At 53.6% G+C, this 18,041-nt stretch overlaps 1 protein-coding gene across 1 annotated transcript in view; it reads right to left on the bottom strand.

The window, feature by feature from the left end:
- Positions 1–17,626, bottom strand: part of ASIC4 (acid sensing ion channel subunit family member 4) — a 20,834-nt gene extending 3,208 nt beyond the window's left edge. Inside the window, 7 exon segments of the mRNA XM_023510305.1 lie at positions 696–752; positions 1,223–1,385; positions 1,576–1,703; positions 1,782–1,926; positions 16,659–17,270; positions 17,272–17,559; positions 17,561–17,626. Coding sequence (XP_023366073.1) covers positions 696–752; positions 1,223–1,385; positions 1,576–1,703; positions 1,782–1,926; positions 16,659–17,270; positions 17,272–17,559; positions 17,561–17,626 — 1,459 coding nt within the window.
- Between the last annotated feature and the right edge of the window lie 415 nt (positions 17,627–18,041).

An 18,041-nucleotide genomic window follows, 5' to 3' on the forward strand; every position in this document is an offset into this window, starting at 1 on the left:
TAGCACTGCTCTCTCTGCCCACAAGGGCTTTAGCATATGTCCCCCTTTGCACCTGGCTGACTCTTCAAGCCTCAGCCAATACATCATTTCCTCTGGGGAATCTTCCCTGCCCTCCTACATGGAGGCTAGTAGCACCCCTAAAGTTCCCCTATCCGGAGGCTCATATACTGTGATCTAATGCCTGTGCACCCCTGCTGGGCTGTGAGCTCTGCAAGGGGAGAGCTCTTGCTCCCACTTTCACCTCACCTCCAGCACCTAGCACAGACTGCAAAGGTCTGGATGAATGAATCAGTGAATGAATGGAGGGATGAATGAATTGGAGATTGGGTGAGACCAGTGGGCAGATGGGATTTACCTTACCCACACTGATAGCCATCAATGCATTTTTCCTGAGACCAAGAGAGAAGTCATTTCACTTTCTCAGCGAGGATGAGCTTATTGGTTGAACCAGTAAGCCCTTTACTCCCAGTCCTGGCTTCTTGAATTCCCCACCCTGCCACCTCCACTTATCCAGTGTCTGCACCTGCAGAGGTCCTCAGACACTCCCTCCCAAGTATGGGATAAGGAAGAACCCTTCAGGGAGCTGGGAATGGAGCGGAGCATTTGGGAGGAAAGGAGCCAAGACAGTGAGGAGAAGTGAACAGAAAGAGGAAGAGGGCGCTGGAAAGGCAGGGAAGGGAAAAAGCAGCACGGACCCAGGGTGTGGTCAGCACACTCGATGTAGATATTTGGCGGGCAGATGGTCTCATTGCCTGAAAGGAGAGAAGATTATTTCTGGAATCTACAATCCTTCCCTTTTCCCCTACTACACATTCCAATGCACACAAATATGCAAGTTTGCACATACATATATACAGATGCATGAAAATGCATACATGCACAGAAACATATGCACACTTGCATGCGCATACATGTTTGTATACATGTGTTTGAGCTCATGCACACAAACCTCAACAAATATATAAGCACAGATGTACATAAGCACATGCATACATAAATACATATCAACATGCATGCAAGCATATGCGTGTCTGTATTCCCAGTGCATATGTAAAAACACATAACATCCCCAACACGTATGCATGCACGCTCACACGGATATAGACACACACAGAGCCTGTACACATGCACTCTGCTTATGCACACGAGCAGTGGCCTGCCCCTGGAGGTTCTGGAGTCTGGCAGGGTGGCATGGAGGGCTTGCTGGGGGTGGGATGCCCACCTGGCATGTGCACCATCCGGCAGTGGCAGCGCTGAAGCACAGCCTCCTTCTCACAGCGCAGCCGGCAGGCAGATACACTATAGGCTGAGTAGCCCTGAAGCTCAGGCTCTTTCAGCTCAGTCTCTGCCCGGCAGTTGCCCCAGGGCTGGGGCAGATAGGTCAGCTGCAGAGGTGGGGCATGATGAGGTCGTGCCCAGGAGTCCCACTCAGCCCTTCTGTGCCCACAGCCCCAGCAAAGTCCACATAGCTAGCTGGGGGGCTGTGAGCTCTGGGGGACAGGTCTGCTCCGCACTCCCTCTAAGCCCAAAGGCCCAGCTCTGTGCCCACCCCAGGGGCCAACTGGAGGTGCTCACCCGCTGTTCCTGGCAGGATACGAAGGTCTGAAAACCTGGGGACACCCCAAACCCCAGCTGGTGGATGTAGGGTGGCTCCTCCTGGCTGTGGATCTGCACTCGGATGCCTGCCTCAAATGATGTCTCATCTACATAGCAAAGATGAGGACTTTGGAAACCCATCCTAGGTGGAGGGCCCAGGCCCAGTCCCCTTCCCTCCTGCGTACTTGTCTCCCTCCAGATGGGTAGGTATTCCTCCTGCTGGATGTCCAGCATGATCTCCAGGCCGCTGCCCATGCCCCCTGCCCGGCTGGGTAGAGAGCTCTGCGGGTCCGCGTTGAAGGTATAACACTTCCCATAGCGAGTATAGACCTGGGTGGGGGTGACAACAGTAGAGGACATGGAAGGAGAAGCTAAGAAAACTCCAAGTTTCTCTGTCCCCCCTGAGGGCCACCAAACGTGCTTGCACATCCCTGTCTCATATCCCAGCAAGCAATTTGCAGCTCTCCCTCTCCCCTGAGTTCCATCTTTTCTACTGACATCCTCCCTTAGTCAATGATGAAAAGGCATCTCCAGATAAACTACATCCCAATAGCAGAACTCTTGATACCCCCTCAAATCATGTCCCCCCCAACTTCTGCCATGGTTTTCCTCTGAGTAAAGAGTATACCCAGTTTCTCAACTCAGAATCCCTGAAATCTCCCTCTCCCTCACTCCCTCAACAGTGAGTCCTGGGCTGTTTCTGAAATACATTTAGAATCTATCCATTTTCCTGGAATCCCCAGTGAGCCCCCTCTCATCATCACCTCCTCAAAACCGGTCCCCCATCCTCACCCCTCCCTTTCAGCAGTCCAAGCTCTTAGATCCAGCAAAGCCATCCCCTTGCCTTAAAACCCAACAATGACTCCCTATTTCCCAGAAAATGAAGTCGCACTCCTTCTCTAGTCTGAAAGTCTCCAGGTGATGTGACCCTTGCCTGCCTCTCCTGCTCTCCCCTACCCTAAGCTCTGTGACAAATTCAAACATCTGGACTCCTTTCCTCCTCTGGCTTCTGTTGTTGTGGTTCCCTCTTCTGGAATACACACACACACACATACACCTTCAGGCGCTTGGAATGGATAGCAGTGTTATCTTTGAAACCACAGCTTAAGTGTCACTCATAACACCACACATCCATGCTTTTATTGGTTAGCTCAAAGTACTTCTCAAAACTTGAGATAATCTTCTCCATCTGACTGCCTCCTGTCCATTGTCCGTCTCCCCCGACCAGAGGTGTGCTGCTGGAGCAGTCAGTGAGCCAGTCTGGCGTCCCCAGCACCTGGCCCAGGGCAGGGCACAAGCTCTGAAGCTCAGGAGAGAGCTCTGAGGAGAGTTCCCGTCGTGAACAGCAGATGGAGCTGGCGCCCCGGAGATGGCCGCCGAGGCTGTGGTCACGGATTTAGCTGCCACCAGGAGTTGAGCAGCGGTAGGGGCGGGGAAGAGGTTGAGGGAGAGGCGGATTCTTGTTCCCCCCTACCAGGTTCACCCCACTGAGACAAGCCCCCGGGTCAAACCCATCACAGGCAGCACCTTCCCCGGGGGCGCGGGGTCGGCGCACTCAATCACTCTCTTGCGTTCCTCCGCCCCTTTCCTTGGGAATATTTCACGCTGGTAAAAGCTGGGAGAAATGGCTTGAAGCGGTGTTAAAGGAAAAATATATAGTGATGCCTAGCTTTGGAGGGAGCCTGCAGCAGGGAGAGAGGCCGAGCTGAGGGTGGGGACGTGCAGAGTTCTGAAAACTCAGAGTCCATGGGCGGTGCCTGCGGCTCAGTGGGTGGAGGGTTCGAGCCCGGCCCGGTCAAACTGCAACAACAAGAACAACAACAACAACAAAAACTAGTCGGGCGTCGTGGCGGGCGCCTGTAGTCTCAGCTACTCAGGAGGCTGAGGCAAGAGAATCGCTTGAGCCCAGGAGTTGGAAGTTGCTGTGAGCTGTGACAGCACAGTACTCTACTGAGGGTGATAAAGTGAGACTCTGTCTCAAAAAAAAAGAAAACTGAGAGTCCTCCGGAGACATCTGATGGGGCAAGTTTAAATCCTCTGTCGCCTGCTGGGTGGCCGCTCTGCAGCGGTGCTCTCTCAGGACTTCAGCCCTGATCCTCCCTTCACACACACAGTTCTTCTGTCACCCAACTACCCTGCCCTCTAAGATAAAAACTCGTGCATAACAAAGAGCTTGAAGTTTTACAGAACATGGCACTGGCTGCCCCATTTCTTCCACTCAAAAACTCAGGTATCAGGTTTAATTATACTTGTTATCAGGGCCAGGAGCCATGGCTTATGCCTGTAATCCTAGCACTCTGGGAGGCAGAGGCAGGTAGATTGCCTAAGCTCACGAGTTAAGAGACTAGCCTGAGCCAGAGTGAGACCCCCATCTCTAAAAAATAGCCGGGAGTTGTTATCTCCCCCATTGTATAGATAAGGAAATTGAGGTTTAGAGAATTCAGATGATTTACCAACACGTCCAAGATTAGAGCTTCTCAAACTTTATGTGCACACAAAAGTTTGCTGAGGTGGGGGTGGGTCATTTAAAATAATAGATTCTGATTGGGAATATGTTTCTAACAACCTGCTGGTCCACAGACCACAGAGTAGAAAGCTGCCAAATGAAGGGTCAAGAGTCCAGCAAGACAGACTTTTCCAGACCTGTGCTCTGATATGTCACAGAGGTGGGGGAACCCTGAGAGGGCTGAATGCAAGATTCCTGGGTCCTTGATGGTGTGGGAAAGGCAGATAGGAGAAATATGTAAGTATTTGCAGAAATCCAAAAGCACCCAATATCTTCCTATTTCAGGCCAAGAAGATGCTGGAATCAGCTCTTGCTGATGCAGCCAGTTTTGTTTGTACGCTCTAGTTGACAGGCTAAACAAGACATAGCTGCATGGGGTCCAGGTTATGAGATGCTCATTCATGTCCCTGAACACTACCTCTGCAAAGCACTGACAGCCAGACAATGTCATGGGACCATGAACTCCTGAGGATGGCAGTCCTGTTTCCTTCTAGGCACCCCCAAGACCCAGTGAGATATGCAGAAGGAGACGTGAAGTGGAGGGAAAGAGAATGAACATTATCAAACATCCCCACTTTGGACGAGGTCTGGAATCGGTGCTTTTGATCTATATTTTCCTTTAAGCCTCCCATAAGAGGTAAATACTGTTACCTCCTTTTAATGATGAAGTAACTGAAGTCCAGCGGAGGAAAGTGACTTGGCTAAGGTCACACAGCAATTTAATGGCAGCTGAGATTCAAACAGAACTGAACCCCATGTCAAAGCACAGAAGGCACTTATTAGACACTAAGTAGGTATTAAGTGAACAAATGGAAGCCTTTGGGAGGCTCCTGAGCCTGGATAGGGCTAGACTGGGACAGCCTCCCTACCTGATACCTCCAACATAAAATACACATGGTGTCAAACCCAACTCCATAAAGGACAGAGCAAATGCCTGACTTGTTACCTAGCACACAAGTCCTTGAAGTGGTTGGGCAGAGTGGGAGGTGACAAAGGGAGGTGGGTGGAAGTTATCCAGGCCTAAGGGCTACTCTGCAGAGAATGGACAGGCCACAGTGGCGCAATGCAGCCACCTGTACCACCTGGGTCAGGCCCAACTGCTGGGCAGAGCACAGCGTTGCCCAGGAGACGGTCCTTGGTCCAGGCAGGCAGCAGAGGGTAGAGTCACCAGCTCCTAAGTGGCAGAACTCTGGTGGCAGCACAGCTCACAGCTTCTTCCATGGAGACGGCACGGCAGCTCAGCCACAAGGTCCCACTGGCCAGCCACTACTCCCTCCCCACAGACTGGCCCAGAAGGAGGCATATGCACAGGAGTTAAAAGTCAGTCCAGGGCCCAATCAAGGAAAAGGGAAGGTCCTGGGCTAAGCAGTGTCCTGTGGGCAAAGAGGCTATCTCCAGAGCTTCACCACCCACCACCGGCCCCTATCTGTGCCTGTCTTGCTCTGACTACCTCCCCTACAATATTGGCTTGGCCCCCAGCCAAGGTCATCTGTCTCTCTAGCCTCTCCTTCCTGATCTCAGTGTTTCTTTCAAGTCCTCCTGGCCTATCTGCCCCTAGCATCTGCTCAATTGTCCATCTGGAGTCTGTTTTTCTGCCCTTTGTCAGCCTGTCCATCCCCTGGTCTCTTTCTCTCCTACTGACCTGAAAAACCCCTGGCCTCTGACCCTTGCCCTCTGCAGCTCTATCCATTTGCTTTCTTCTCTGGCCACCATTAAGTGAGTCTTTGTCTCTTGCCCTTTTCCTAGACTTTTCTCTGGACCTAAGGTTCCCCTACCACCATCACCATGCCAGAAACCCCTCTCCAGGTGCTCTCCCCCTCCTCCCTACCTCTATCTGGATTTGCTTGAGACCTTGATCAGGGGTTGGGAGACATCTGTCCAAGCAGGAGATGGACAGATCTCAGTCCTCAAAGCTCCATCTAGCCACAGCTTCTCCTTTCTCCAGAAAGCCCTCCCTGGCTGGCTTGATTGGATTCTCCTCCAGCTCTCCCCACCCCCTCATGCTCTTTGCATTCATAGAGCCCACAGGGTTAACAGGCAATTAGCAGGGCCAAGGCTCAGAGCTGTGGGGGGAGATGGCCCTGGGCCTCTAGGAGATAAGAAAGCATCCAGGAGCTTCCGAGGCCAGGCTAATCCCAGAGCTAATCTGCAGCCTGGGCTTTATCTCCACTGCCTTCTGGGCACCCTGCCTGAGGTCCTGGCACCTCCCCCCTCAACTTTTCCAAGGTAGGCCCGTTCCCCCCCACCCCATTCTATCAGCCCTCTACTGATGAGGTCCACCCCATTCCTCTCACTTAGGCACCAGGATGAACTCCTCTTAACCCCTGCAGTGCTCTGGGGTCCAGAGTGGCAAGTGGAAGGGGTACAGCTTCACCTGCCCTGGACTGTAATTTCTATCCTGGGTGGAACTGCTCCTGGGCCCTGGTTTTATTTAGGAGTGGCCTAGTATACAAGCTCAAACCCTCCTCCTTCTCCTCTATCCTCCACAGGGGCAAAGGAAGAAAGAATCAACCCAAAATATCACAATGTCTATGCTGGTCAGAACTTCGAGGTCATAGGCCATCCCCTCATTGTACAAAGGGAGAAACAGAAGCCCTGCAAGGTATATATCCTAGGGCTTCCAGAAAACAGGTAAATTTTAAAGTGGAACCCAGCTTTCTAGGTGACCACTAGCTTCGGTCACCTCGTTGAGTCAGTAGATGGTCAGTAGTCTCAGCTCCAGTTTCATCTTCACTACTGACAGCCTGTTTGACTTTGCTTAGCAAAATGATTCATTAACTTCTCTGGACCTCAGTTTCCTCGCCTGTCAAGTAGGGACAGAAAATCCTGCCTGACTTATTTCACTGGGTTCTTTTAAGTCTCAAAAGAGATGAAGTATGTGAAAGGAATTTGAGAAGTGAAATCATTACCTGAGGCGGTAGTATTCCTAATAAAAGTTGTTGTAGAGACCAATATGAACCAAACTAGGACAGAGATTGATTGTTGTATGTGTTGCTAGAAATGGATACATAGAAGCCTCATAACATGGGGAAAGGGACACATGTTTTAGAGGCTGACAAAACAAGAGTTTGGTCCTGTCTCTTCCACCAGCCTTTGACAGACAATCCTGGGTGTGTATGTGATTGAACCACTCTGACCTCAGTTTGTTCATCTGTAAAAGAGAACTGCTGCTAGCTAGTCTCCTGCTAAGGTTAGTTGTGAGAATTAAAGACAAATGGAGTAATGCATGCAGGCAGGCTCAGTAGATCAGAAATCAGGGAGTCCATTAGAAGAATGGAGCTTCCTGCCAAGATGGTGCAACATTTTGATCTTGGATCTGCACTGGGCCCATTCTAACAGGGCATTCTGCACCTTGGGGTAGGCTCTCTCTGTAATTTGGGAGCTGCGTGGAGGATGAAGCTCTGGCAGTGTAACCCTTAGGTTCTTGAGATATGATTTTCCTAACAGATGGAAAGCTCGTTCTATATCTGGGCCAGGGATTCAGCCACTATGTGATACACACCTGCCACACAATGCCTTCAAATAGCAGGTGCTCAAGAAATGGTGGGTGTTCAAACAACATTTATTTGTCCAACACTGTTTGGTGAGCCTGTACAACATGCTAGGTGATGTGCTTGGTGCTAAGGATACAACAGAACAAAACAGTCTCTGTCCTCAAGGAATTTGCTATCTCCTTGTGTTTACTAAGCACCTACCCTAAGAACCAGCCATGTCTGAAATGTCAAATCTATAGCAGAGAACAAAGCACAGGAATAATTATTACTGATTGTGATCCATATTATGATAGGGCAACCCATTGGAGGCCACAACGGTAGAATAGGAGTTCAATTTGGCTTGGCATGTCAAGGAAATGCCTTTGGGCAGCAAGTCAACTGCACCACCCAGAAAGGGCCTCTCAGATCAAGCCACAGCCAAGACAGAAGAGAATACACTGTGTCCTTCAGTAGAGCTACCTACTGTCCCCTACCACAGGCTCAACATACCTCCACTGGCCAGCCTCCACTGCCACTGGCTTGCTTTTCAGGGCCACTTCTTCCCCAAGGTGCGTCTAGAAGGCAACACTCTGCAGTGTTTGTTCAAATGTAAATATGGAAACTGTGATGGAAGGAAAGGAGGCCGTGGAGGCCTGGCATCTCTAGGCTGAGGCCCGGCTCTGGAAGCCAGTGAAGAGCTGAGGACACAGACCTCCAGGACCCAGGTAAAAGCAGTCAAACCTGTTTTTCAGGCAATGGACCTTAAACCCTAGAAAGTCAATTTTGCAGGCAGCAATATTTTTTAATTGGTAACTAAGTCTTTCCCTGACATTCCCGCCCCTCGATGCAAAGTTATTTGTTAAGAGTTTTGCTTACTCCGTGGAGCACACACCCACGACTGGGAGGGAGGTCTGGAGACCGGGCTGTGAAGGTTGCAGTAGGACGGAGTGTGCTGGGTGTGCGCAGGACCAGGAAGCCCGGCCCCTGCCCTCTCCTGCACCCAGCCTGGCAGCCCAGGCCTGGCCCACCCGCACCCAGAGGGACGCACCCATCGCGCGCGTCGCCCGCCTCACCACCCCCCTCCCTCCCGCGGGGCAGGCATCCATCACGGCTCCCGAGCGCCCTCCCTGCCGTCTCCTCAGGGCTCCTCCGCTCTCCTCTCTGGGTTTGCCTCATTTGCATTCCCTCGGCTCCCGGCTCCTCAGCAAAGTGACCTCCGCACACAGCAGCGCCAGAGGCTTCCACCGCGGAGGGAGACTCCGCCGCCCGCCACGACTGGCTAGGGGACGAGGGAAGCGGGAGCCGGACAGGAGGGCGGGGGTCCCGGAGAGACTCACACGGAGCCGGAGTGGCTGGCAGGCCTGAGGCAACTCAAAGGCCTGCAGCCGAGGGGGGCGTTGAGAGACTCGAGTAGGATTTGAACCTACGACCTCAGATCCCCATCCAGGCGGGAGTAGAGATCAGCACAAGGCCGGGGAAGCTGCGCCCCAGAAAAGGAACCCTCATGTTGGGAATCCGGGGCACCAAACACCCCTTTTTCTCCCAAATACATCCCCACTGGGGAAGAGCCAGTGTCAACCGGGCAGTTGCCCTAGGGTCCCCAGTCCTGCCGGGGAGGGGCCTGCACAGCCCCTCCTTCCCAGGCCCGCTGAGCACCTCCCCTCCCCCCGTTTGGTATTTACACCTTTCACACATTTGTAAGCTATTATCCTGTCCACGCTTAGTCACCGCTGAGCCAAGCGCCACGGATTTAGCTCCTTTAATCTTTCCTCCTAAATCAATCCTCCATTTCCCCTTAATCATCCCGTGGCTCCTCTCTGAACTCTGGCTGCTGCCTCGGCTGCTGCAGACTCTGCCTATCTCTCTGGAACTGCTCCCCCTCCAACCCAACTCTGACGGGTGTCCCAAGGGCATGGTGAACATTTGCCGGGTGGGTTGGATTTCCAGTGCTGCCAGTCCCCAGCCTGGGAGCCAAGAGAGGACGTGCAGCCCCCTCCTCTTTCCTGGAAAACACAGCATCTGAACCTGTGTCCACTCTTAGGGTCTCTATCCCTGTCCTCTTGCCTTCTCACCTCCATCTGGGATGGCTCTGAAGATCCTGAGTCTCCACCATGATTTGACCCTCCTCCCAAATAAACCTAAACCCTAGAAGATTCCATTCCCTGAGGCCACCTGCCCCTGGTGCTGACTGTCCCCACCTCCTCGGCCCAGCTGCTCAAAAGAGGTGGCGTGCAGGGAGAGCCTAGAAGGCCAGGAAACAGTGCTTTTCTCATCCTCTCCTTCACCGTGGCTGTCCCTCTCTTTTTGACAACCCTCAGGCTCCATCCCCCATCTACTCCCTACCCCCTGCCCTGTAGGACCCACTCTGGGGCGTGCCAGTGCTCCCTCACATGCTCCTGCCTGCCCATTCCTGATCCTTTCTGCCTCCCAGGCTGGCTCTGGCACAGGCAACCCTGCTGCCAGCCACAAGAGGGAGCAGATTCCTCCCAGGAAGCATAAGGGCAGAGGTGGGGGTTCAGAAAGGAGCACAGGTAGGGGAGAAAGAGGGAGGGTCGGAGGGAGACAGGACGTGGGGCCATTTCTTCAAATGCTAATCAGCATCTTCCGGCAGTGCCACAAGAAGCTGAGCTGATAATGAGCCCAGCTCAGGGCTGATTCCTGATTAATGAAGAGGCCACAGGGCTGCTAAGTGGGGCTGGGTGGGGCACGTCCCTCTTGTCCTCCCCCACTGCCCTTGCAGACCAGTCCTGGGTCACAGTAGCAGTCCCTCCCCTTCCCTGGTGGGCCCTGCGGTTTATATCCCCTCTACCAACTCCTCTGCCAAAGCAAGCAGACTGAAAGCGCCCCCTCCAGGACGGCCTGAGAGGCCTCAGCCAGTGTCTGGGTGAGTACACCAGGTTCTGCAATTTGAATTGTAGTCAGTCTTCTCTATTTTTAAAATCAGTTAAAGTTTTATTAAAGTAATCAACATTTGGAGCTTCCTTTGACAAAAAACAACAAGGTGATCTTTACCAGGTCCAGGTTGTGGGGCAGAAAAGATCAGGAATGGGACCTTTTTTTTTTTTTTTTTTTTTTTTTTCCAGTTTTGGGCCCACCACCTCCAGTATATGGGGCCAGCGCCCTACTCCTTTGAGCCATAGGCACCGCCCAGGGACTTCTCTTGTCAAACCCACCAACACTGGACTGCCTCACCTGTGGCAAAGAGTCTGGGGCTGAGGACCAGCTGCCCCTGCAAGGCTAAGTGATCTTCACTTCTCCAAATCCTCCTGAGTGCTCTCGCTGACCTAACCCACCTGGCTTTTGAGAGCAGGATCAACCCATAACTAGGTATTGAACTAAATGTGCTTGAAGTGCAGGGCTCAGGAGAATATGGGATCAGAGGGCTGGATTGGGGGGTTGGGGGAGCTAGTCAGAAATAAGTTCATTTGGTAGGTAAGAAGCTTGGACCAGTTTGGTGCCTGTAGTTCAGTGGTTAGGGTGCCAGCCACATACACCAAGGCTGATGGGTTTGAACCTGGCCCAGGCCTGCTAAACAACAATGACAACTGCAACAAAAAAAACAGCCAGGCATTATGGCGGGCTCCTGTAGTTCCAGCTGCTCGGGAGGCTGAGGCAAGAAAATCACTTAAGCCCAAGAGTTTGAGGTTGCTGTAAGCTGTGATGCTACAGCACTCTACTGAGGGCATCATAGTGAGACTCAAAAATAAATAAATAAATAAATAAATAAAAAGGAGAGAGACTAACCTCAGGGAGAACCCATTTCCTTCCAGAGCCAAGGGAACAGGGGGCAGCCTTAGACCTTCTGACCCAGTGACAAAGGTATGGAATTGGGCAGGAGTAGAGTATACCTTTTCCCATGGCCAAGGGCAGGGGGTAGAGTTATTGGTCTGGGTGTCTGTTATTGGTCTGACCATACCAGAGAAGGGAAGGGGCTGACAAGGAAACTGGGATGAAAAGAAGGGGTGCTGAGAAGCCCCAAATTAGAAGCTGAGACAGCCAGAGAGTGCTAGAGGACTTGCATGTTCTTCCCCTGGCCTGAGAGCTGTCCTCGCTGGTGGCTGGGTGGAGCCTGGAGAGGAGGGAGGAGGGCAGGGGGGACTGCCCAGCTGGAAGAGGCCTTGTCTAATTGTGCCTGATTAGTAGAGAGGAAGAGAACAGGGCGAGTGATTAATAGTCATGGCAGTCGCCAGCATGTGGGGAAGGAGGGTCGGGAGGGGGAGGGAAGCCTGAGAGCCCAGAGGGGATGTAAGGCACTCACAGGGCCCTGGTCTCCTAGTCCTTCATGGGCTGCCTGGACTCTTGAGGACCCTATGGAGAGTGGCTAGGTCCTACCCCAGCCTCCTCAAGGATTCTATACCACCTCCATGCCTCAATTTTACAGATAGTAGAATGTATAGGACCAAGGTCATTTCCAGCACTTAGGAAGAAAGTTATCTTTGCTTGCTTAGTATTCCCAGACACTGCAATACCCCCAGCCCCCAGCCCCAAGTTCCAGCCTCAGCTCAACCTAGGACTTCAGTCCAGAGAGTAGACAGCCTGATTTCCAGTCACAGCCTGCAGCCATTCACCTTACATTCTTTGGTCTCAGTTGTGATCCCAGTCAAACCCTACACAGGCTGTCTAAACCTCATTCTTAGGGCCATAGAGAGCTGTGGCATCCAAGGCAGCAGCCCCTACCCATGTGTGGCTGTTTGAATTAAAAATATATTTTGTGGCTCGGCGCCTATAGCACAACCGGCCAAGGCGCCAGCCACGTACACCTAAGGTGGCGGGTTCGAATCCCCAGCCCGGACCCGCCAAACAACAATGATGGCTGCAACCAAAAAATAGCCGGGCGTTGTGGCGGGCGCCTGTGGTCCCAGCTACTTGGGAGGCGGAGGCAGGAGACTCGCTTGAGCCCAGGAGTTGGAGGTTGCTATGAGCAGTAAAGCCATAGCACTCTACCCAGGGGGACAGCTTGAAGCTCTGTCTAAAAAAATATATATATATATATATATATAGAGAGAGAGAGAGAGAGAGAGTCACATTAATCACATTTCAAGTGCTCAATAGCCACATGTAGCTAGTGACTACCAAGTTGGACAGCATAGACACAGAGCACTTCCATCATCACAGGGTGTTTTGTTGGCCAGCTCTGATCCAGACAGTGTGTGCACACTCCTGCACCTATGTACATGTGCATGCATATTTGGGAAGGCAGAATAGAATGGGAATGCTAGAACAGGGCAGAGGGCCAAAGGCAGGGGAAGACTAGGCAATGGAGAGTAGTGGTGATGCCTGTGTATGGGTTGGAAACCAGTAGGTAGTGCTGTCAACAGTTAGGTCAAAGACAGCCAGGAGTTCAGGTGGTGACATTTATAATAGCTGACACTTATGACTACATATAATGTGTGTGCCAAGCAGTGTGCTAAGCTCTTTACAAACATCTCTTGAATCCTTCCACCAACCTTCACATTTCTAGTTTCTAATATCCTATTTAATAAGTACACAAACATGCTCACAAAGGTGTTTTGGCTTCCCTGTAGTTGCAAAGTTTAACAGGTAGAATGGAGGTTCCAATCTAGGGGGTCAGGCAGCTCCAGAATGCACACGCTGTCTGGACCATTCCAGTGTACAGTCCCCAGCTGAGAGGAAATGCTGAATGTTAGAGCCACACTTGCATTTTATAACTCAAGAAATGAAGTCTAGGGAGGAAGAGTGATTTGTGTCTTCTAGTAACAGGGTAGGCTGAGAGCAAGCTACAGTGGAGAAAGTACAGCTGGGCACAGAGCATGGGGGTAGGAGGGAAGATGGTGGCAGAAAACAGGGTGGAAGGGAAAGCCAACTACTAGGCTGGGGCTGTGGACATACAGGTAGTGCTAAAAGTAGGAGGCATAGATGGGAGTGGGTTGGTATGAGTCTGAGTGAGGAGGGAAGAGAAAAAAAAAAGAAAGGCTGAGGTGAGCTAGCTGAAGGTAGCAAGGGTGGAGAGGGAAACATGCCCCACCACTCAGGGCCCTTTCTTCTCTTTCTCCCCAGATGATTCCCTGCCTTCCTCATCCCTTATGGCCTCCCCAGTGCTCCTCAGCCCAGAGTGGCCTCTCTCTGAACTCAGGTGGCTCTTCCAACCCATGCACTTTGTCTGACAATTGATCCTGACACCTGATGACACTGTTTGCATGGCTGATTAACTCTTGCATGGTTGCTTAAGCTTTTGAGTGTCCCTGTCCCCACTCCACAAGACTGTAGGCTGCTTGAGGACAGGGACTGGGGACAGAACTTCCCTTCTTTGCTGTCCCCCCAGCTCTGAGCAGGGAGCCCAAGACATAGTAGGCACTCAGAACCCCATGTTGATTGATTGGCTGACTGATTGGGCGTACATGAGGGGATATTAGGGAGCATGGGGGGAGAGCAAATGCAGTGGTAACAGAAGCAAGAGCAGCAGCAGAGGGGACTGGGGGAGGGTGCATTACCCAGAGTAAAAATAGGCTGGAAAATGTGACATTTATTAACTTGGATTCCGGAGGAAAGGTCACAGCAGAGTGGGGAGTGGGAGGGAGGAAACAGGGAAAGCAAAAGAAAACACAATGAGCCCCTTACCAAAGCCCAGCCTGTCTCTGACCATCTCAAAACCCCTACCCTGGCAGGCTCCCACCAACTGGTTCTCATACCCATCTCCCCACTGTAGACCCCAAATCCCCACTTGAGTTAAGTATGGGCCTTGGATCCTCATGACAGACCCCATGTCCTCGTCTACATGTCTCTCTAGCCTTGCCCCACAATACGCCCACCTTCCTTATTGCCATGGATCATGGGCCCCCATCCCAACCCATAATTCCAAACCCTGGTGAATTTGCTGCAGAATCAGCCCAAGAATGCCAGGTCCAAGGTAACATTACAGTCAGCATATGGGCATGATGTGGACAGAAGGTATGAGACCGGGCTGGAGACCTGGAGGAACCCTGCAGGGGAAGTCCTGCCTCTGGTGCTTGCTTTGCCCTTCTGCCCTCACTATTCCGCCTCAGCCCCAAGCTGTGAGCCCCAGACTCCTGCCCTCCTCCTCTTTCCAGCCCCTGGATACCGAAGGGCCTGTGGGAAATCCAGCCTTGCTCATCCCAGCCACCCCCAGGATTCCAAGGGACTCACCGGCCTCCCTGTTCCTGTATCCTCCAAGTGCCTCTTGCTCTCCTAGAGGCCAGGCAGGAAGCTTTGCCTCCCCACTGCCCCACCCCACCCCCACCCTTGCTTCCTCTCCCGTTCATCCCTTCCTTCCCTTCCCTCTCTCACTCAGGTCACATCACCCTTCCCCTTTCCTGCCCACCCCAACCAGGGCCTGAGACACAAACTCCCACTCAGAAACACAAAGACCCCATTGATTTCTGCCCCAACAGCACCTGCTGAGACTGGGCTCTGCCCATCCCCCAAGACAAGTAGGATAGAGGAGTCCCATGGGCCCCAAAGGCTACACTCACACCCCACACCCCATTTCCTCATTGGGGACTCTCCCAACCCTGGCTTCGGGAAAAAGTGATTTTTCCTAGGAGAGGGGCCGTATATCTGGATGACAGGCCAATGCCCCCTGACTCTTGTTCCTGCACAGTCTTCTCCCTTTTGCCCCTGTATTTCCACTTAACTCCTCCACCCACTGGCATTCCTGATGCTGCACGCATGGTGGGGGCCAGGAGCCTAGTTGGAGCATATTCCCTGGTGACACTGAGGAAGCACGTGAGGGAGAACCTGGAGGGGTCCCCATCACTGGGGCTGGCTGCTGGGCTGGAGTGGGCACCATGTTGGTGCTATGCATTTGCATATGCACCAGGCAGAGGTAACAAGGATGAAAACACACATGCGTGTGCACACACACACGCAATGCTGGGGGCAGACTATGGATGGGGGCAGGCGTCTCAAGTACCATGAATGCATGAATACTAGATACTTTGTGACTCTGGGTGAATGAAGCACTGACAGACAGACAAACAGCATTCAAGACACACCCACCCCCCTTACATCCCGACTGAGGGAGGTGTGCATGGGAGAGCAGCCCCAGAGCACTTCACTCCTGCTAAGGGTAGTGTGTTTACCTTCACAGGTAGGTGAGAGATGGCACCAGCAGCCCCCACATGGGGAGCAGTGTTTGGGATAGATGGGGGTGGGGGTGTCACCAGAGGGTATGACATCCATAGCGTGACTCTGTCTTTGGCAGCTAAGCAATGGCTGGGATATGGGCAAAGAGGTGAGTACCTCTCTGGGTGTGTGGGTGTGCAGGTGTGCACATGAGTGTCATGACAGGGACACTGTGTGTGTGTGTGTGAGATGGAGTGTGCAGGAAACTGTCCCTGAGCAGATGTGTGTGTATGCATGTGTGTGCCAGGGCAGTGGTGAGGGTGAGTTATGTACATAAGAGTGAACCAATGATTCCTGGTGCCAGAGCCAGGGCTGGACAGGGGAGCGGAGGGGGACTGGCCTGCCGGAGAGCTGGAGGGGCAGAATGAAAGAGGGATGTGTGAGGGAGTCTGTGAAGGGGTGTGTGTGAGGGACACAGGGCCAGAAGAGACATTGGCACCCAGTGTGCATGAAGACCGGCTCTCTCCAGCCTGCCTGCCAGGCCAGCTCCCCAGGAGACAACCCTGAGTCCTTCCCTAGCTGGAGCCCCCCAAGCACCCCTCCCTTTCAGCTTGATTTGGTGGGGAGAAGAATCCAGTAGCCTCAGAAGAAAAGGGGAACAAGAGAAAAGTGGGAGTCAGTTGATCTGGCCCTGGGATGGTGCATCCCTTCCCTCCACACTGACCAGCTCCAGGACACCTGGGCCCGCCCCCAGGACACCCTGCCCCAGCCCTCAGAACTGGACACTGCAGCTGCAGCCTAGCCAGGAAGAGGAGCAGCAGCCCCAGGGTAAGCCCTTGTGTGCCGTCCACTGCTCCACGGCTGGGAAGCCAGTGGGAAACACCAGGCTCCAGGGAGACACGAGGCCAGCCTCTGGTGGTGGAAGGAAGGAAAGCCCTGTTGAGGAAGCCCCTGTGCACCACTGCCATCACTTCTCCCTGCCCACCCACCCCCAGCCTCTGGCCACCCCAGGCCAAGCAGCCCAGGGTGGTAGAACTTACCACAGAGAAGTTGCTGGCGGAGCAGTGATGGCCACTGAAGTTGCAGCTCTTGAGCATGTCGGCAAGCTGGTGGCCAGTGCGGTTGAGGATGTCTACCATATCGGGCTCGGGGTAGCGAAGGCCAGCAGCACGGTGCCCATCCCTGTCTTTGGGGGGCAGCCCTGTCAAATTGGCCAGGTGGAAGATGTCGGCATCACTGAGTGCCGAATGCCGGAAGCGGTTGATGTTGCAGAGGGTGACCGCCGGGAAGCCTGCCACTGGGGCTGGGACAGCGGGGTCCATTGCCACCAGGTGAGGCCGGGTCAGGTAGCCCCGGGCCAGGCCTGCTGCCTGGTACAAGAAGGCAGCCAGCGAGGTGAGTAGGGCCAGTGCCCACAGGGTCCTGCGCAGTCCATGGGGGCCTGGGCCACAGGCCCGACCCAGCCCATGCAGAGTGCTGGTGCTGGCAAAGGTGGCCAGGTCCCGGGGGGCTGCTGCCCCCCGAGCAGCCCCCAGGAGGCTCTGCTCATCCCCTGCTTCCTTCTCCTTGGGTTTCACATCCTCCTCAGCAAATTTGATTTTGCACACAATCTCGATCGGCATCTGTCCCCGGCTGCTGGAACTGGCCAGAGCCTTCTTGCCCCTGTCCCTCTCTAGCCAGTAGCCCTGGTGCCCTCCGGAGTGGTGGTGGTGGCAGCAGCTGCTCTTCTAAACTCAGGGCAAGCGGGAAGAGGATGGGGACAGGGTGGGGGCCCGAGGTGGGGGAGTCACTCCCACTCCCAGCAGCTCCGCAGCCCTGGTGCTGCCTCTGCCGCTGCTGCCTCTTCTGCCGCTTGTCTCTCTCCTCGATCGTCTCCTTGTGGCTTCCCTTATCAGCACCAGCACAGCTGTCAGCCCCTGCGTGTGTCCCTGCGAGCGAGCGAGCGAGTGAGCGAGGGAGCGAGCACTGCTCCGCCACGCCGCTCAGCCCCAGCCGCTCCGCTCAGCATGTGCTCCGGAGCCCACCCCGTGCTTAATAATTCAGGACATGTCAACAGCGCTTCACCGGCAGCATGGGCGGTAGGAGCCGGACCAGGGGAGGGGGCAGCCCCCAGCCCAGACAGGGATCCCAGGACTGGGGCTGCCCCCAAACTCTTGCTCTACCCTAGTTGTTGTGGGGTCCCCAGATGTCCCCACTCCCTGCCACCCAGGAAAGAGTGCTGCGCCCAGTACTCAGCTCATACTTTGCACTTTTTGGGACCACGCCCAGGAGGAATCAGCCAACTCTGTTCCCCACATCCTGGCCTCCCTGACTCCTGCCTGACTCCAGAACCCAGCCACCACCTGACCCAGCTACCCCATTCACAGGAGCTTCCAGAAACTCTTTGAGAGAGCCACTTGTTTGAATGAAGGAGGGGAGTGAAG

Source organism: Otolemur garnettii, unplaced genomic scaffold (assembly GCF_000181295.1).
Source record: "Otolemur garnettii isolate 467f Iridium unplaced genomic scaffold, OtoGar3 scaffold00013, whole genome shotgun sequence".
Classification (NCBI taxonomy): Eukaryota; Metazoa; Chordata; class Mammalia; order Primates; family Galagidae; genus Otolemur; species Otolemur garnettii.